The sequence below is a fragment of the Euleptes europaea genome, chromosome 4 (assembly GCF_029931775.1).
Source record: "Euleptes europaea isolate rEulEur1 chromosome 4, rEulEur1.hap1, whole genome shotgun sequence".
In the NCBI taxonomy this organism is placed as follows: domain Eukaryota; kingdom Metazoa; phylum Chordata; class Lepidosauria; order Squamata; family Sphaerodactylidae; genus Euleptes; species Euleptes europaea.
Genome location: NC_079315.1, coordinates 104,131,609 through 104,152,655, shown reverse-complemented (window position 1 = coordinate 104,152,655; position 21,047 = coordinate 104,131,609). Strand labels below are relative to the sequence as shown.

At 44.2% G+C, this 21,047-nt stretch overlaps 1 protein-coding gene across 1 annotated transcript in view; it reads right to left on the bottom strand.

Moving 5' to 3' along the window:
• Positions 1 to 12,203, bottom strand: part of LIFR (LIF receptor subunit alpha) — a 57,023-nt gene extending 44,820 nt beyond the window's left edge. Inside the window, exons 1-3 of the mRNA XM_056849061.1 lie at positions 12,058 to 12,203; positions 4,910 to 4,924; positions 3,271 to 3,443 (exon numbers count right to left, since the gene is read on the bottom strand). Of these exons, the coding sequence (XP_056705039.1) occupies positions 3,271 to 3,443; positions 4,910 to 4,924; positions 12,058 to 12,139 (270 nt within the window). The 5' untranslated portion in view covers positions 12,140 to 12,203. The remainder of the gene's footprint in view (positions 1 to 3,270; positions 3,444 to 4,909; positions 4,925 to 12,057) is intronic.
• Positions 12,204 to 21,047: the final 8,844 nt, after the last annotated feature.

The window sequence follows — 21,047 nt, the reverse complement described above, 5'->3', positions numbered from 1 at the left end:
CACACACACACACACACCTTTTCGTACTTTACAACTGGGCTATGCACCTGCTTCTTTTTAAAAGTGCAGTATCTTTCTTTTAAAAGTAGCTCGATAAAACAACTACTAGCTTATAAATCAGAACTGCCAACCACATTCGGTCTACTTTGCCTGTGTTGTACCAAGGAAATCTGAATCACGGTGTTAAAAAACAAAAAAGAAGCAAGAAGAAATACCATAAATTGGATCATGTTCTATAAGATCCAAACATAAATCTTCCTTCTCTAGAATTTTCTAACAGTTAGAGCGGTTCCTCAGTGGAACAGGCTTCCTCAGGAGGTGGTAAATGTTCCTTCCCTGGAGGTTTTTAAGCAGAGGCTAGATGGCCATCTGTCAGCAGTGCTGATTCTATGACAATAGGCAGATCCTGAGAGGGAGGGCATCTTGGCCATCTTCTGGGCACGGAGTAGGGGTCACTGGGGTGTGTGTGGGGGAGGTAGCTGTGAATTTCCTGCATTGTGCAGGGGGTTGGACTAGTTGACCCTGGTAGTCCCTTCCAGCTCTATGATTCTAATCTTAGGCATCACTCTGGTTTTGATGGATTCTGCAGACTCTCAATCCTTTCACTGCAACGATGCCGATATACAGTAACAAAAAGGGTAGGATATCCAGGACTGTTTCCTCTTAGGTGGAAAACTGTCCCAGTGATGACTTCGCAACACCCTCAAGCCTGCTGATCTCATTTGGCTTCATCAGCCTTCAAATTTACACTTGGGATTACATCAACCACTCTCTGCTGGCACTTTTGTCATCTCCATCTCTAATATTTAATCATGGTTTTAATCATGCTTCCAAAGAATCATTTTTAGTCACAAGACTACTCTTACTGCAAAACCTTCACATAAAATGTAACCGTTGCGTGCCGTCAAGTTGCAACTGACTCATAGCAACCCCAGGAGCGTGGGGTTTTCAAGGCAAGACATCAGCAGAGGTGGTTGTGACATTGCCTGCTTCTGCTCAGCAACCTTGATTTCCTTGGTGGTCTCCCATCCAGGTATTAACCATGGCTGACTCTGCTTAGCTTCCAAGATCTGACAAGATCGGGCTAGCCTGGCCTATCAAGCAGCTACCAAAAAGTTGTACCACCCCCCAAAATAAGCATAAAGAATGCATGTTCATTTCTGGCTTCTTGAGTAGACACGCTTGGTTCAATTATCCTGCTCTGAGGACAGATCTTCCCCATTGGGTGTACAGTGAGATGCTCATCATGCCCCCTGTAGGATGGAAAATGGGACAATCTCCCAAATGTTGTTCATGAGCATCTAGCAATGTATCCCATATATGTCACTGATAATTCCAACAAGAGCAAATGTTACGCTCCACTAATGGAGGACATCTGGGCATCTCCAGACAAAGTGGCTACGTATTTGGCCTTCTTGCAGTATTATTTATTGTCTTCCTAGCTCTTCCTCCCTACAGAAGGAGTGTTTTGTAGAGGACAGATAGAGTGCTGGACTGAGATTCTGTTCAGCCATAAAGCAGCAGCCGACAGGGTGATCTTGGACCTCTCAGCTTAAACCAGTTCTCAGGGTTCTTCTAAGCACAAAAATAGGAGTAGCAGTGCCATCCTCAACAGAGTTGGATCATTCTAAGCCCAGTGACTTCAACTGATATAGAAGTATAATATGCTATCTAGGATAGGACTGTGATTCTCTGTATATGTTACCCTGAATTCCTTGGTGGGGATACGAGTGCAAGAGAGCCAGCATGGTGGTGGTTTGGAGCAGTGGACTCTGATCTGGAGAACAGGGTTTGATTCCCCACTCCTCCACATTAGTGGAAGAGGCTAATCAGGTCAACTGGATTTGTTTCCCTGCTCCTCCACACGAAGCCAGCTGGGTGACCTTGGGCTAGTCACAGTTCTCTTAGAGCTCATTCAGCCCCACCTGCTTCACAGGGTGTCTGTTGTGCGGAGGGGAAGGTAAGATGATTGTAAGCCAGTTTCCTTAAGTGGTAGAAAAAGTCAGCATATAAAAACCAACTCGTCATCTTCTTCTTCAATATGCAACAAATCAAGTGATACAATTTTTGTTCAGTGGGTTGGATTCAACCAGCTTTTCCACAGGAGGGGGGAAGGAGGGGACCCCCTTTGACTACCCAAATCAGGTGTGGTTGGGATTACTGACACAAACCATGGGGGACACGGGCTGAAGCAGGAAAACTGGGGGAACAGTGAGTGAAAAACCTGGCTGAATCCAACCCCGAATCTTCATAGAATCATAGAGTTGGAAGGGATCATCAGGGTCATAAGAACATAAGAAAGGCCCTGCTGGATCAGACCAAGGCCCATCAAGTCCAGCAGTCTGTTCACACGGTGGCCAACCAGGTGCCTCTAGGAAACCCACAAAGAAGACGACTGCTGTAGCACCATCCTGCCTGTGTTCCACCGCACCCAAAATAATAGGCATGCTCCTCTGATACTAGAGAGAATAGGTAAGCAGCATGACTAGTATCCATTCTAACTAACAGCCATGAATACCCCTCTCCTCCATGAATATGTCCACTCCCCTCTTAAAGCCCTCCAAGCTGGCAGACATCACCACATCCTGGGGCAGGGAGTTCCACAATTTAACTATGCATTGTGTGAAAAAATACTTCCTTTTATCTGTTTCGAATCTCTCACCCTCCAGCTTTAGCAGATGACCCCGTGTTCTAGTATTATGGGAGAGGGAGAAAAACGTCTCCCTGTCCACTCTCTCCAAACCATGCATAATTTTATAGACCTCTATCATGTCTCCCCTCAGCCGCCTTCTTTCCAAGCTAAACAGCCCTAAGCGTCTTAACCGCTCCCCATAGGACAGTTGCTCTAGTCCCCTAATCATTTTGGTTGCTCTTTTCTGCACCTTCTCAAGCTCTGTAATATCCATTTTTAGGTGTGATGACCAGAACTGTACACAGTATTCCAAGTGTGGTCTCACCATAGGTTTGTACAAGGGCAGTATGATATCAGCAGTTTTAATTTCTATTCCTCTTCTAATTATGGCCAGCATGGAATTTGCCTTTTTTACAGCAGCCGCACACTGGGTTGACATCTTCATTGAGCTATCCACTACCACCCCAAGATCCCTTTCTTGGTCATCTAGTCTAACCCCCTGCACAATGCAGGAAATTCACAACTACCTCCCCCCTCCCATATAGCTTTCCTAAATTTAGAAAGTGATCTATCCCATTCAAAGCTTGGGATGGAGAAGTAAACAAGGACTGGAACAGAAAGGCGAAAGGACAACTCACCAGCGCCACAGTCTCCATGGGATCTTTGCGCAAAATCTGAATTTCCCAGGTAACATTCTGAATTTCCACGTCAACTGGGACAGCTGAGCCGCCATCATTCCACTCCAGATTCAACGTGCGGGTTGAAGAGTTCGCAGTCAAGTGATCAATATGTGGAGTGACGGGAACATATGCTTTTGGGAAGGGGGACAAAAGGGAAAACCTGATTCAGAACCTCCAGGTATCCGTTCTAGCAATGCACAACAGAACAACTGCATTACTCTTACCTTGAAAAGATTTCAGTTAGGATTTTTAAAGTTCATATTTTTTTTCTTTTTTAAAAAGTTTTTATTATTTTTATTTTCAACACAACACACAGCAAAATACACAACACATATACTTAATACAACACTATTACCATAGTAAGACAAGATCATATTCTACCCATATTTGGGGCAAGTCTACAATCTACAGTCATCCTAGCTACTAATATTCTTAGAGCTATAGTATAAAATATAAGTAAACCAAGCAGCGAGGGGAGGGAAAACTAAATATATATGCAAGGTTATTAGTTTACAGATTACATTATCTATTGTAGTATAATATCATAGGCATCATATTAAAATGTTATTAAAATGCTACACAAAACCTGGTTATATTCTCTATATTATATTACTAAGTTGTATTATCTAAAGTTCATATTTTTCAACATAAGGGGAAGGCTTGTTCACTGCTCTACCAGCATGAAGAGAATTCCAGAAAGGCAGCAATTTTGCTGCTACAGACAACCATAAAACTGGAGTCCAGTGGCATCTGAAAGGCTAATACCAGCCTGACAAGCTTTCATGAGCCAAGAGTTCATTGTATCTCATTCACAGGGGAGTAAATTTCTGATGGTGTAGTGCTGTCAAGATGCAGCCAACTTATGGTGACCCTGTATGGGTCTCAAGGCAAGAGACAAACAGAGGCGGTTTGCCATTGCTTGCTTCTGCGTAGCAACTCTGGACTCCCACCAAGTACTAACCAGGGCCAAACCTGCTGAGCCTCTGAGAACTGACGAGATCAGGCTAGCCTTTCAGGGTGTACTTTTCTACAAAATACAAAAAAATAAAGTATATTTACATTCTTATGGATGTATAGCCCAAGCATCTGGTGAAGTTTGCTCTGACTAACAAAAAGCTCATGCTGGCATACATTTTGTTAGTCTTTAAGGTGCCACTGGACTCCTGTTTCATTCATTATGAAGAGAGTTCCTTTTATTGTCTGGGTGGGAACAATAATATGGAAACAGGTTTGGCAAAATCTATCTATCTATCTATCTATCTATCTATCGAGAGAGAGAGAGAGAGAGAGAGAGAGAACATGTCTGGACCAGAACATGTCCTACATGAACCCAGGGCCATCTCAAGCCAATTTGTCACACCAACGCTGCTCCAGCTGGGTCACTTCCATAAGAATGAAAATTGTCAGTCTCACTATGTTCCATTTTTTTGCAAACGCAAAGGGTGCATTCTGACCAAGGTTAAGCACTTTATTAAATCCAACAGATTTCGAGGGCAGATAGAGCTTAAGGACGTGAGTGAAATCAACAGAATGTGCCAGTGTTCAACTTTGATGGGAGGGTGTCCAAAAATGACACACACCGACCTATTTTACGTACCCGCTCCAAGCACCTCTAGGCAGAAAACAGCGCATGAGTCAGACAATTACAGCAACATCTTGAAAACCTACACTGCTGACCACTTTCAGAGCTAGTTGGAAGGTGCCTGATATTTACTCAGATTTGGGCAGCTTCCAGATGTCAGAGCCAGTGACCAAGTCGTTAAACAATACGACACAAAGCTTTTGTGGAAAATTCCTGCCTGGAGAAATCCCTAGGCAACAGCTTACTTCTAATTCACTTTTAAACCCTTAACTCTCCAAACAGAGTGCTCTCCTTCGAAGATCTCCAACTAAACATTTGGCACAGAAGAGCCAGACACCAATAGTAGGCTATATTTCTACTGTATGATGATATATATCACACACACTTCTCACCATGAAGTGCAGTCATACACAATAAAAATGTAAACACATTACAAATCATTTCCCATCTGTGGCACTCCAGCTTCTTTCTGCTCTGGGTATACAAGAACAGAAATTGTAAAAGAAATTTATTGACAGAGAATTAGCAGCAATGAACTGAATACTCACTGCACAATAAAGTAAATACAGTACATATTGTGCCTTTTATTTTTCATGGACCATGCAATGAAAAACTCAAAAGGAGACAGAATTATTTGCACTGTGCACAAAAACATACACGGAGTAGAGAACTAAGAGTTCGTGAATTGCCCCTGTGATGCAGCCACACTGATGCAGAACAACCCCTCTCCCCATTGCTAAATGGTTATTTAAGAACTAAAACGCAAAGTACGAAAGAGGACTAGGATAAATCGGGACTATTCTAGCTCTAACCAGCACTGATTCGCAAAGCTTAACCAAAAAAAAACCCCTCTCATCTTGCTATGTGATGAACAAGCCAAAAAACCACTGAACCACAAACAGGCATAAAAAAGTGTTAATATATAGGAAGTATTTTACAGTCTGTTTCATGTGGGCTGTAATCTGACTAAAGGGTGTCAGTTTCATTTTTAAGCCCAGCAATTCCCACCACCAAAATCAGACAAGCCAGCAACCACAGCCCCGTGCACAAGTTACAGTGAATCGATGCCCAACGAACACAAAGCACGCACATGATTTTCCTTTGAGTTGAATAATTTTTACGTTGCGTTGAACATCAGTGTGACTGAACTCGATTTCAACCCCAAGTTTAGCCAGACACTTGGTGCCAGTTTCACCTTTCACCAGCACCAGCTGTTTCTTAATCCCTTCTCATTTGTTATGTTTTACCGCTTGGGCTAGTCACAGCTCTTGTAACCTTGGGCTAGTCACAGCTCTTTAGAGCTCTCTCAGCCCCACCTACCTCACAGGGTGTCTGTTGTGGGGAGGGGAAGGGAAGGTGATTGTAAGCCGGTTTGATTCTCCCTTAAGAGGTAGAGAAAGTCGGCATATAAAAAACCAACTCCTCTTCATACGGGGAAAGTGTGCTACACGCACTACCATCCCAGTACCCCCTGTTGCCATTTCCCCGGAAAGGGGCCATGAGCATATTTTCAACCTCTGTATATACTGTATGCAGCCCGCTCTCACCATACATGCATTTGCCAGGATTCTAGTTCATGAGACCATATTGACTGAAAAGAGCTAGGCTTGCTGGGTATGTGCTAATGGCGGACAAACTCCCAGCACTTATGGACCCTGTACTCACCAATGCTCAGTTGGTTGGTGAATGGAAGCAGGTCAGCCAAAGCGGGGGCAGCAATCATCATTGCCGTGATGATGTCACTTCTGGTGTGATGCAGAAGGTCTGGCATGGTGCCAGGGTGACGCTCTAGCACTTGCCCAAAAACTCTCCGGAAATCATGGTGTTTGGGGGCAAGTGCTACAGAGTTGTCCCAGCACCATGCCAGCGCTTCCGAGTCACACCAGAAGCAGGGTTGCCAACCTTCAGGTGGTGGCTGGAGATCTCCCGCTATTACAACTGATCTCCAGGCACCAGAGATCAGTTCACCTGGAGAAAATAGCTGATTTGGAAGGTGGACTCTATGGCATTCTACCCCATTGAAGTCCCTCCCCTCCCCAAACCCCATCCTCCTCAGGCTCCACCACCAAAATCTCTAGGTATTTCCCAACCCGGAGCTGGCAACCCTAATCAGAAGTGACATCATCGCGCAGCTGTGACACATGTGAACACATGAAGCTGCCTTATACTGAATCAGACCCTTGGTTCATCAAAGTCAGTATTGTCTACTCAGACATGCAGCAGCTCTCCAGGGTCTCAAGCAGAGATCTTTCACATCACCTACTTGCCTAGTCCCTGTAACTTAGATGCCGGGGATTGAACCTTCTTAATGCCAAGCAGATGCTCTACCACTGAGCCACGGCCCCTCCCCAATTGCTCCCCCTCCCACCACAGTATCTGTCTCCCCTCCATCTCCCACCAGTTCCCAGACCATGCCTGGTAACCCTAGCTTTAACACAGATATACAGGCAGTATATACACACACTCACTGCATACATGGCTCATATTGCAAGACAATCCAAGTATGTCATTTTGTTTGTAACAGGTGTAACCCTCACTCAGGACTGTAGCTATGATGGCAGCAGATACTGCTCCGCTTGCTCTAAACTAACTAAAACGGCATCCCATACAAAGAAAGAAAGATCGACAGCTCTGCTCTGCAAGGTATGTTTAGCCTGGAGGGGAGAAGACTGAGAGGAGATGCGATAACCATCTTCAAGTTCTTGAAGGGCTGTCATATAGAGAGGATGGTGCCGAATTGTTTTCTGTTGCCTCATAAGGTCAGACCAGAACCAACGGGTTGAAATTAAATCAGAAGAGTTTCCGTCTAAACATTAGGAAGAACTTTCTAACAGAGCGGTTCCTTGGTAGAACAGGCTTCCTCGGGAGGTGGTGAGCTCTCCTTCCCTGGAGGTTTTTAAGCAGAGGTTAGATAGCCATCTGTCAGCAATGCTGATTCTATGACCTTAGGCAGATGATGAGAGGGAGGGCATCTTGGCCATCTTCTGGGCATGGAGTAGGGGTCACTGGGGGTGTACTTGTGAAGGGGGTTGGACTAGATGACCCTGGTGGTCCCTTCCAGCTCTATCATAAACTCTTGTTCCACATTTTAAACCCATGTTGTGTAACCGAATGCAGCCATTATAAAAGGCCTTCCAGATGCCTCACAAAGGGCCATGGATAGACAAAAGTGTTTCTGTCTGACACGGAAGCTCATTGGCTGACCTTGGGCCAGCCATACACTTTTAGCCTAAACTACCTTACAGGGTTGTTGTTGTGAGGATAAAACAGGAGGGGAGAATGATGTGAAAAGCCACACTGGGTCCCCACTGTGTGTCTGGGGGGGGGGGGAAGCCGGGTACAAATTAAAAAATAAATTAACAAATTTCATTTCCAGAGGGTGAGAAAAGTCTGAAACTGCACGACCTTAGAAAGGCCAAACGAGCATTGAGGCAAAGACAGAAGAGCTGTTTTGTTCTTAAACGAGGGGGTCTCTTATCTCGAAGACAGCTGCACCAATTCTTTCTTACTACTCCATGTAATATCCACACCCCAACCCCGGGAAAACAGCTGAGCGAGAGACTTCTGGCCTCTCAACCCTTCATAAAACATTTCTTTCCAACAGAGAAAGAAAGCCTGGTTACAATCTCAGCAACTGCTCCTTGTTCACATTAGATGCAATTTCATAATTCAAAAAGGGGTGAATCCAAGGCTAAAACCAAACTAGAGATACTCAAACCAATTCCACTGAGGCAGCCATGTCAGCCTTTGCTAAGAAGCACAAATAAATGTGACTTGTGGCACTTGGAAGACTAACAGATTTATTACACTGTAAGGTTTGTGGCCTATTAAGAGTGGGCTTTATCTAGCTCAAAAGTGTTTGTATTAAAATAAATCTGACACATTCCTTTTCATTACTAATAAAATAAATCAAGACTTCCAAAGCTTTTCTTTCGATTTCTTTTCATTTTAAATGGTTTAATCAATTATTTAAATAACTACTTACAATATTATACACTCATTTCCTTCCCCAGCTATGTTCCACTTCACTCTGTATTTATGTCGATTGTATCAGACTACTCGCAATGACAGCTAAATCGAACCTCCATGTTCAGAAGCAGCATGCCTCTAAATACTAGATCTTAGGGATAAAGCACCGCTGCTTTGTGCTTCCCATCTGGCTGGCCACTGTGGAAACACAACGGTGGACTCACAGGGCCTATGTGGGGCCTGCCTTTGAGGACTGTTCAGGGATTTCAACTGGCTCATACTGCAGTAGCAAGGTTGCCGTCTGGCATAATTTACAAAGCACCTGTATCACCAGTCTGAGACTAGGGTATTCAAAGGGCTATCTGCTCCCACATAAAGCTGCCTGATTGCTCAGGTTACCTTTACAGCCCTTGTTCCATTACCACCAGCAATAAGGTGGGTGGCCCCCTAAGGTAGGGTTGCCAACCTCCAGGTGGTAGCTGGAGATCTCCCGCTATTACACCTGATCTCCAGGTGACAAAGATCAGCTCACCTGGAGAAAATGGACACTTTGGAAGGTGGACTCTATAACATTACATGCTCTTGTAGTCCCTCACTCCCCCAAACCATGCCCCTCCTCAAGCTCTAACCCCAAATTATCCCGGTATTTCCCAACCTGAGCTGGCAACCCTACCCTCAGAACATGTCTTTTCTATGGTAGCACCTTACTTGTGGAATAGCCGCACCACAAATATTCAGCTGGCACTGAGTTACGGTTTCTGAGTCTATTAAGCTTCCTGAACCAGCTAAACATATTTATTATTAATGCTATTTTATTTGTCCCATTGTTTTGAAATCTTGTATACCTCTCGCCTTTTATTTTATTTTAATTTTTTAAATTTCATTGTCTGGTTTGCTGCTCGGCACATTTGTATTGTTTTGAAGCTAATAAATCTTATTTTATTGTAGTTTTCCGGGCTGCTATGTCTTTTTATCTTTACCATTTTATGTTATTTTAGAGTCATGGGTACTTGTTTGAACTGCTGGTTTACTCTGGTGTAAATTGCAGGCGATTAATAAATATTACGTTTTATACTGGAATTTATATTGTTTTAAAGTGTGTTTCAAGCCTTTGCCAGAGAAAGCAGAATACAAAAAAAACAACACATAAATTCCAGGGCTAAAGAATCTTTTGGGACGCAACTTTTTATCACATACTTCGAACCGACTTTGAAAACTTCACAAGCTGCTGGATTTCATCACAGCCGTTAAAAGAGACTGTTGAGTACTCAAAGGAAGCAGCCAAAGGAAAAGTACAATGTTCCCTCTAATTTACAGCTGACCACATCACTGGATTGTAAGAATAATCCTTGGCACCTCAATGAGTCACTACCAATTACTTGGCCTGCCCACCAGGACTTTGATGTGTAAGGTGTGGCCTACCCAGCTTTCAACCAGGAAATCTGATTCCCCTAATACGGGCTGAATGGCTTTCCCTCCTGGAATTCACATGCCCTCAAAACCACTAGAGGCACAGCCACGCTGGCAGTTGCAAGCACTCAACTAAACACACCAAAGATGCACGCCAAGAGCCCTTCAATACAGAATCAGCTGCGCAAAGAAGCAAGTTCTTCAAGCAGTGGATGGGAGAGCAGACCAATGCCAATGCTCCCATCTCTGCTAGCCTTGCCTCCCTCCGCCGCCGCCCTCTCTGTGTTCCCCCAGGACACTTTACCCCCTTTCGTGCCATTCCATTCATTTAAAAAGGAAAAGTAGTCCACCGTGCAAGCACCGGGTCATTACTGACCAATAGAGTGATGTCACATCACGACATTTACTAGGCAGACTTCATTGCCTTCCCCAGTCATCTACGCTTTACCCCCAGCAAGCTGGGTACTCATTTCACCGGCCTTGGAAGGATGGAAGGCTGAGTCAAACCTGAGCCAACTACGTGAAACTGACTTCCGTCGGACTCAGGTCGCAAGCAGAGCTTACCACGCTGCGCCTGGGGGCTCCTTTCCGCTCCTTTGCCCATACTCAAATCTACTCTCTCCCCACTCCCTAGCTAATCCATCCCCTCCCCCCACTCCAAGCACTGTTTCCTAATATGTATGGTTGTTTTCCCATCTCAAAGACCAGTGGCATGCTTTTATTGATTTAAATAATTATATACTGCTTACCTCCCCCAACAGGCTTCCCGGATTGCTCTGCCATGACAGGCCATCTCCTGCCCCCCAGTTCCTGCCACTATTCTTCAGCTGGAGCAAAAACCAGGGGTAGGCAGATGCTATAATTATTTTAATATTATAACCATTTTAATAAATGGATATAAAAAATTTAATAAATCATTTTTTAACAAGAAATCTTTGTTGTTAAAAGTCTTAGGTGCACAACAGTAATGGTTTAGATATTTCTCCTTGGTTCCAATGCGAAATTTCAAATGGACCACTAGTTGCTGAACTCCATTTACTAGATTAGCAAATTAAACAATGGGAGCATCAGATTAATAATGTATGTTTTATTCATTTTATCAGTATCTACAACATCTCCCTAAAGGCTTGAAGCCACATACATTTCATTCAAATACAAGCAAACAAAAAAACCTTGCCTTTGGGTGTTCATGTTCAACACATTCTGTATTAAACAGCAAAGCAAACATGACAGGGAACATATGCTTTAAACATCTCCCACCTTGTCTCTCACCTCCTTTCACGTCATGAGAAAGATGTTTTATTCCCTCCTTAGTGGCAAATGATAAGGGTTTTTTTTGCTGTCGGAGGCTGCATCCGCATACAGGTGTATTATGGTTGCATTATCGCCATCACCTAGGGAGGTGGTGAGCTCCCCTTCACTGGCAGTCTTTAAGCAGAGGCTGGATGAATTGTCAGGGATGCTCTAGGCTGATCCTACATTGAGCAGGGGGCTGGACTAGATGGCCTGTATGGCCCCTTCCAACTCTGTCATTCTATCTGCAGCTGGGTTGTCTAGTTCAGTTGTGGCAGAGTCCTACTGCGCAACAGTGCAATATCCAACCATGTGCAGACACAGCTCAGGTTTCCAGGGCAAGCACCAACCACAGATTGCCAGTTCCGTTATACCAGCAAAAGGATTTGTCCCCGAAGTGAAACAAACATATTACTTGCCATTCCCACATCAAACTACACAAAAGCACAACTGCAAATATAGACAGCAAGTTGCAATCCAACAGCACCAACCTTTCTCTTGACTGTGGACCGACCTCAGGAAATACAGATGTGCTACTGCCAAGAGACAGCAGAGGCTTGAGCCTCTCCACATTCTTTTACAATTCACAGTGAAGAACTGGTCACCTCAAGCAGGAAAGGGCATCATCTTTTACACAGCCAGACTCTAAAAAAGGAAATAAAAAATATGTAAATATTTAAATTTTTGAATAGTAACATTTTATTTGTTTAGAAATGTATATACCGCGTTTTCTCCTACCCAGGATTCAAATCTATCAGCTTACATTTTCAAGAGGCATACTAAAACACCAGAATCAAAACTTGCATATTTGTGGATACCAAGATGCAGCAGGTGTATACGCCGGGGGTATACAAAGCTTTGGTCCCAAGTGCCCCCCCCCCAAAAAAAAAGTATCTGTGAAGATATCGATGCACCAGCATACTAAACCGCCTTGACTTAAACTCAGAAACAAACTCCCTTCCCCAAACCCGGCCCTCCTCAGGCTCCGCCCCAAAAACCTCCTGCGGATTACAAAGAGAGACCTGGCAACCGTAGTAATCCTAGTCCTATAGCATTGCTTATTAGGTCTCATGCTATTTAAATGCATTGTTTTACACCATGTTAATCTGCCTGAAGTCTCCGTGAAAAAGGAAGGGAATAAATAAAGTAAAAAATATAAATAAAATAAGCTAGCTGGGACAAACCATGGGTGGGAAGATCGTCAATTTTTTGGAAAGAACTTGACATTTGGAGTTTTGTGGCAGTCACAGTCCACATGTGGCTCACCAAAACCATAAGCCACATCCTGACTCCAATGACACATTCCTGTCACGGTAAATTTAGCTTCTCTGTGGGCGAAAAGCTGGGTCAAAAATGACAAAACAATCAGAGAGGACGACTGGCCTCAATTTGGCCGGTTCCCTCAAGAGGCTTGAGAAACACAGCAGCAGAATTGTTAACAAGTTTCTTGCTAGTTTGTCTCATCCTCTGATGATCTTATTTAGAAACTTTTTTAAAAAAAAAATTGTTTTATTTTTATAAAGGATACAGAAACTTGCTTTAGAAACGTGAGGGAAGTGGATTTATTCGAGCTTGAAATAGCCAGCACTTATCTGTGTGGGCAACCAAGCTCCATTTGAGGCTTATAATGGTAAGACTTGGTAATCTGCGTAGACTTGCTTGGCAAAATTGTGCTGCAGTGCATTATATTTGGTTTCTTCTAGACAGAATGTGGTGTTTTTCAAAGCTGCCAGCAAAAGCCAGTGCGTTGTGGCTCTCTCTTTTGAACCAACATTTCTTTGCACTTAGCTGAGCCAGCCTTTGGCTTTCTGAAGTTCACTCAGCAGAGGAGAAACATGCTATTTTAAGAACAGGGACCATTAAAAAAACACACACACAGAGTTATTTGGCAATCACTCCAGAATAAGAACTCTCATCTGGAAGCATTCAATATTTAACCTGCTGTAAATCTACCAAAAAGGAGCCCTGTGGCACAGAGTGGTAAGCTGCAGTACTGCAGTCCAAGCTCTGCTCACCACCTGAGTTCGATCCCGATGGACGTTGGTTTCTGGTAGCCGGCTCAAGGTCGACTCAGCCTTCCATCCTTCCGAGGTCAGTAAAATGAGTACCCAGCTTGCTGGGGGTAAAGGGAAGATGACTGGGGAAGGCACTGGCAAACCACCCCGCAAACAAAGTCTGCCTGGTAAACATTGGGATGTGACATCACCCCATAGGTCAGGAATGACCTGGTGCTTGCACAGGGGACCTTTACCTTTTTAACTTTTTAAATCTACCAAAAGGAAAACTCTCCAGTGAGTGTTTCTTCTTTAGACAACATCCTCTTTCCTCACTTAGGCTGGGTAAAGTTTTGAGAAAACTAGAAGGGTCTGACATCAATCACCAATATCTTTATCATATATTATTGCAGAATATGTCAAGCCGCCTTCTACTGAATCAGACCATTGGTCTCTCAAGGTCAGTACTGTCTACTCTGACCAGAAATAATTGTGCAGGGTTAAAGTTTTCCACATCACCTAACAATTTTAACAGGAGACGCTCGGGATTGAACCTCGGACCTTCTGCATGCAAAACAGATGTTCTGTCACTGCGCCATGGCCCTTCCCCACAAGAAGAAAGAAAAAAAGGCGATGCAAGAAAGCATGCACTCTACCGCATGTTGCAGGAGATGTCTGTGGCATTCACCCACTCAAACTGTGGTCCTGCCTAACTTGCTAGATACTGCAACTTCACTCCTATTAAAAGGATGCTTAATACAAGGTTGTTGGCATCAATATGCATAATAACAATCCACGTCAATACTGTATTTTCAAGATGCTGTGCTAAATGGACCCTGAATGCAATCCAGCAGGGCTCTTCTTAAGATTATTATACTTTAATGAGAACAGGCTACCACTTTAACATACACAAATCACAACTGGGTATCATACTTAATTTTTTTTTTTCAAGCAGCTAACTTAGATCTAATAGGGCCCTCCAAATGCTGCAAACAAATGACACTCTGGTTTTCCCTAGAACGGTACAATTCTTTGATGCAAAGTGCCAGAAACTGCAATGCACAAAATTTAACTTCTGTCTTCCTTACTAGAGAGGTGTTCTAGTATTTTTAAACTCAGTAGCCCCTTAAAGATTAACGAACATATTGTGGTATACGCCTTTTGGGGGCCAGAGTCCACTTTGTCAGACATATCTATAAAAGCTTAGAGATGGATTCCATCAGTTCTTTCGCTCAATCTCGTCCAGCCCCCCTCTTCATTACAGCTACCATCCTACATAGCTTATTTGTTCATGTGGCTCCCACGATCCCTGACACAGCCTTTTTGTGTTCAAATGGGAGTGCCTCTTTCCTCTTTTGCAGATGGAAAAGCCGGTTAGGACCCAGCCCTTAGTCTTTATGGTGCCACAGGACTCTTGTTTTAACAGTGATGGCTTAACTTGGCTAAGGGATTTAACATCCAAATGCCTAGACCAAATCAACTACCTACCTAAGTTTGTATTCATTTGAACAAGTGGGTTTCTGCATATAAGATTCTGTTTCTCAGCCAAAATCTGTGTATGTGTGATCACCATTATTCCCACATATTTGTGAGTGTCAAGTGCCGTCAAGTCACAGCCGACTGACTTATGGCAACCCCACCAAGAGGTTTCAAGGCAAGTAATTAATCAGAGGTGGTTGGCCATTGCCTTCTTCTGCAGAGTCGTCCTTGTTGGTCTCCCGTCCAAGAACTGATCCTGCTTAGCTTCCTAGATCTGACGAGATTGGGCTATACCATGCTGCCATCCCTTCTTCCCACTTATTTAGCACATTTTTATTCCAACATTCATTTAAGGAGCTCAGGACAATATCATAGAATCATAGAGTTGGAAGGGACCACCAGGGCCATCAAGTCCAACCCCCTGCACATGCAGGAAATTCACAACTACCTCCCCCCCTCCACACCCCTAGTGACCAGAAGATGGCCAAGATGCCCTCCCTCTCATCATCTGCCTAAGGTCACAGAATCAGCATTGCCGACAGATGGCCATCTAACCTCTTCTTAAAAACCTCCAGGGAAAGAGCGCTTACCATCTCCTGAGGAAGCCTGTTCCAATGAGGAACCGCTCTAACTGTTAGAAAATTCTTCCTAATGTCTAGACGGAAACTCTTTTGATTTAATTTCAACCCGTTGGTTCTGGTCCGGCCTTCTTGGACAACAAAAAACAACCCCACACCATCCTCTATATGACAGCCCTTCAAATACTTGAACATGGTTAACATATCCCCTCTCAGTCTTCTCCTCTTCAGGATATGCATCATTCTCCCTCCCACCACTTGATGCCAACAGCCCTGCAAGGTAGGCAAGGTTGAAGGCGCATGACAAGCCCAGGCTCAGTCATCAAGCTTCATGGCAGAGCAAGGATTTGAACCATATCTCCTAGACTCAAATCCAACACCTGAACACTACACCACACCAGCTGCATCTGTTTAGAGCAGTGGCTCCCAACCTTTTTTTGACCAGGGACCACTAGGACTTTTTTGTTCGGTCCAGGGTTCAAAATAAAAATTCCAGGAATTTGAAAATAAACTTTAATCATAACTGCTAGTTAAACATTAAACTTAGAATTATATTTGAATATATATATTTTATAATAGAGAACTTTTAATTGAAAATATTAATTTGTTATGGGTTTATAACTTTGTTTCGCGGACCTTAATTTAGTTCTCGTGGACCCCTGGGGGTCCACGGACCCCTGGTTGGGAACCAGTGGTTTAGAGGGAAAGCCGAGAGAGAGAGAAAGAGACAATTCACGTGGAGCAGTGCATGCATGCGATCCTTACCTTAAATCAGTCTCTCAGAGTCAGAAGAATTATGTTTTGAAAATGTTCTTCGCCACAGAGCTTTGCTGCCAAGGTCTCAACAAAAGGCAACTCCCAGAGGTCTCTGCTGCCTCACTCCACAATGTCAGGACAGGTAGTTATGTTAGCACAGTGATGACAGACAGAGAGAAAAGGCGGGCAGGCAAAAGGAGAAGCAGGTACAGTTGGCCAATCTGCTGTTTTCCGAAAAACAACAAATGCTTGCCCCAGGCCAGCAGGACATCCCCTTTACGATCAGGAACAGAAGGGGATTTTAGCTTCTAACCCGTCAGCCACGAATTGGCTTTTTGGAGGATGGAGCCAGCAGAAAACAGGCGGGCCGACTTGGTGCCTCAAAATGACATCGTGCCTTCTGTAGCTTTTATAGCTAGCAAGGCTCTTTATCTCCCCTTGCCCTGTGGCCATGACGAATCGTACGCACTTACAATCCACCATCCCTCCAAGCAGTATATTTGACAGCTTGCTGAGGTACAGACAAGATTAGGCAAGAGAGAAATAAATCTCTTTATGCATGTGTCTGTAATAAGTTGTAATAGGCATACTTTGATCAGATTGAAGTCAAATGGCCCCAGTAAGAGGACATGTCAGAACAAGAGCCCTGCTCAGCTAGAAATGGAAAGCGGGGGGTGGGTGGGGCGGGAGAAATCATTTAAAAAAAGCAGTGATCTGTGTATCTGTTTGCTTTGAAAAGCACTTGCCTACACAAAACCTTTGCATTGATAGCTAATGCACAGAGGGTGCCAGCTTGGTTTTTACTGCTGAAGAATTTCTGCCAGTGTAAAGCTGAACTTAGAAGTGCCCACAGTAAAGCTGAAGTCAGAAGTCTTTCACATCTCCTACTGCCTGTTCCTTTCTAAACTGGAGATGCTGGGGACTGAACCTGGGACCTTCTGGCTCTTCCACTGAAGATTGCTTGGGCTGTTAATCCCAGCATAAGCCTGGTCTCCTCCTCCTGGTTTCCTTCTGCCATTCTTTTCCCCACTTTGGGTCCATGGACACTCGCCTGTTCCCCCCCCCTTTCTTCTTCTGCTCGCTGATGGACATTTCCTCACCCTTTTCAATCTTGCAGCTGTAGATCAATCCGGACAAGACTGAGGTGCTGTAGGTCGATGGAGAAGCTGCGCAGGGACTGCAAAGTCTGGACAGGGCTGCATAACCCCTGAAGGGACACTCCTTTACTTGGGAGAGCTGTTGGATCCTAGCCTATGGTTGAAGGCTCAGACCTCCCCTGGAGCAGTGGCTCAATGGTGGAGCATCTGCTTGGCATGCAGAAGGTCCCATGTTCAATCCCCGGCATCTCCAGATAAACAGACTAGGCAAGTAGGTGATGTAAAAGACCTCAGCCTGAGACCTTGGAGAGCTGCTGCTATACTGACTTTGGTGAACCAAGGGTCTGATTCAGTGAAAGGCAGTTTCATGTGTTCATGTGAAATCAGCTTAGACCAGGGGTGTCAAAACATACGGCCTGCTGGCCTGATCTGGCTCCTTGAGAGCTCTTATCCAGTTGGCAAGCCAGCCAAGAGAGCCACCCCTCCACTCTCAATCTGGGCTGGTGAGGCATGGCTCAGCCCCCACCAAGTGAAATTTATGCCATATCCAACCCTCATAACAAATGAGTTTGACACCCCTGGCTTAAGACTGATGTGCCAGCTGCTACCGCCATTCCTCGCAAAGCATGATCTGGCCATGGTGATCCATGCTCTGATCACATCAAAGTTAGGTAATACAAACTAAGTCTTTGAAAACAGTCCAGAAACTTCAATTAGTCCCAAATGTGGCAGCCAGCCGGTTGTCAGAGGATGGTTACAGGGATCATATCATCCCTGTGCTGAAACATCTGCACTGGCTGCCCATCTATTTCTGGGCAAAATTAAATGCACTGGTTCTTACTTCTAAGGCCCTAAATGGCTTAGGGCCAGGGTACCTGTAGGGCCATCTGCTCCCACACATCCCAGCCCTGCTCACTGTGTCCATGCTTTCAGAGCTGAGGCAGATGGCAACTAGACACAGGACATTCTCTGTGGTGGCACCTCGCCTTTGGAACGCCCCCCCCCCAGCACCCACTTTGACATCCACCAGGCCAAAACATCCCTTTTTACCCAGGCTTTTAATTAGGGGGGTATTTTTCCAGCTGTTTTATGGTGGTCTTCTGGCTTGAGATCTGCTTTACGGATTGTTTTAGGCTGTTTTGTACGGCCCCCATTTGTAAACCTGCTTCTGACCACAGGTTCGAAACATGGTTCGGTGCTCCCTGCGGTTGGTGAAAAAGGGGGTACAGAATGCTTATGAAAATGCCAACCACAGCTAAGCAAGCCAGAGTAGTGCTCCATTTGCCCAGCCAAAGTTATACATTCAGACAGCATTACATCAGAACTGGAACACTGTGCCAGATAGAGAGAGAACACCAAATCTTCCACCCCCAGACTAGAAACTAGGGTTGCAAAAGAATTTCTTAAGTTAGTCAGCTCCACTGGAACTCTTTTGGTTCAAGAGGGTTCTTTTAAACTAAGCCCCAAAATCACGGCTGCCAAAGTACATTCAACTTACAGATGAACTTCGACAAGGAAAAAAAAAACAGATGTCAAGTGTCAGCATCTAAGGCCTGTTTTTTTCAGTGTTTGGGGATTAATTAGGAACTCCCCTCCCCTCCAGACTTCATCCCGGCTGAGCCAATGATCATTTTTTTCTTCACAATGAAGAATCAAAGATTGGCCAACATTTAGTCAACAGTTGTAAATCAGGAGACAAATAAGAGCTGCCGGCTACATCCCACAATTTAAAAATGTCAGGTTTAAAGGAAAGCACTTAGTAGTAAGCTTTGGATTTTCATCGTTCCTTTTCTCCTGTTCCCAAAACTGTGTAATTATTTATAGCAGGGAAGAGCAAAGAGTCCAGTAGCACCTTAAAGATTAACAAAATTTCTGGCAGGGTATGAGCTTTCGTGAGCCACAGCTCACTTCTTCAGAGAGTGACAGACTTAGCATGGCTACCCATCGTAATTATTTATATAACAATTGACATTATAATCCATTGGGAAAGGGCTTAGTACTAAACATGGCAGGTGCAAAACAGGACAGAGTAAAAAAAAAGACATCTGAAATATGGCAGAACAGCCAATGACAGATTGGGGGATTAGGGAGGGGTAATGTGGGGCTACTCAAAATATTAAAGAACCCCAAACAGACCTGAAAATAGACTGGAAATCCTGCTCAGCCTGAACATAACACATCATCAAGCTACCTTATATGGAATCAGACCCTTGGTCTATCAGGGTCAGTACTGTCTACTCAGACTGCCAGTGGCTCTCCAGGGTCCTCAGGTAGAGGTCTTTCACACCACCTACTGCCTGGTCCTTTCAGTTGAAGATGCCGGGGACTGAACCTGGGGACCATCTGCAGATGCCAGCATGGCGTGGTGGTTAACAGCGGCAGACTCTAATCTGGAGAACTGGGTTGGTTTCCCCACTCCTCCACATGAAGCCTGCTGGGTGACCTTGGGCTAGTCACAGTTCTCTCGGAACTCTCTCAGCCCCACCTATCTCAAAATGGGTTTGTTGTGAGGAGGGGAAGGCGATTGTAAGCTGCTTTGAGACTCCTTAAAGGTAGAGAAAAGCGGGGTACAAAAACCAATTCTTCTTCTCTACCACTGAGCCACAGCCCCTCCCCTCATCTGGCTCAGGAAATTTCAACAGATACTGCCCAGTAACATCTAGCCTGAGAATTGTTTTATGAAAATCGTGTCAGGCTGCTAGATGTTTTCATGCTGTTTTTATGCTCTGGCTGGGTGTTTAATAGTTTGTTAGTTTTAACGATTTTATGCTGTTTTTAATGATTGTATCATGTTTTGCATTGTAAGTTGCCTTGAGCTAGTTCTCCAGAGAGGCAGCATATACATTTTCTAACTAAAATAAACATTTAAGGCTAACTTTATAGCCAAAAGGAGCAGAAGCTAGGTTTGTAAAACAGAACAGAATCCCAAGACCTGAGATTTCCCATACTGTTAAACCTATGCTTATTGTGGTGCGACTTTGAAATCCACAGTTTACAGTCTTCACCAAGAACATGGGATTGGACCAGAAACACATCTGCAAAAAATATGCAAACTCTGGTGAGACTGGGATGCAGCTATCACCAAAACACCATTCTTCAACATGCTCAACTTTATAGGGAGGGGCTGTGGCTCAGTGGTAGAGCATCTGCTTGGCATGCAGAAGGTCCCAGGTTCAATCCCCAGCATTTCCAGTTAAAAGGACCAAGCAGGAGGTGATGCGAAACACCTCAATCTAAGACCCTGGAGAGCTGATACCAGTCTGAGTAGACAATACTGATTCAGTCTGATCCAATATAAGGCAGTTTCATGTATTCAAGATGTATTATAAACTTATTTTGCAGGTGATATCTCAGTTCTGAAGTAAATGTCTGATAGTTTTCCCCCTTAGCTCTTACTCATGCATTTTTTTAATAATACCAACAGGGTAAATGGGGAAAGGAGAATGATAAGAGGAAGAGGTAATAAGAAATTACACACAACCCAAAATACCCCCAAAAAGAAGAAGACGACGACAACAAAACCAACTTATGATTTTTGCAAAATCTCTGCAGACCCAGTTGAATTAGGAAACAAAAG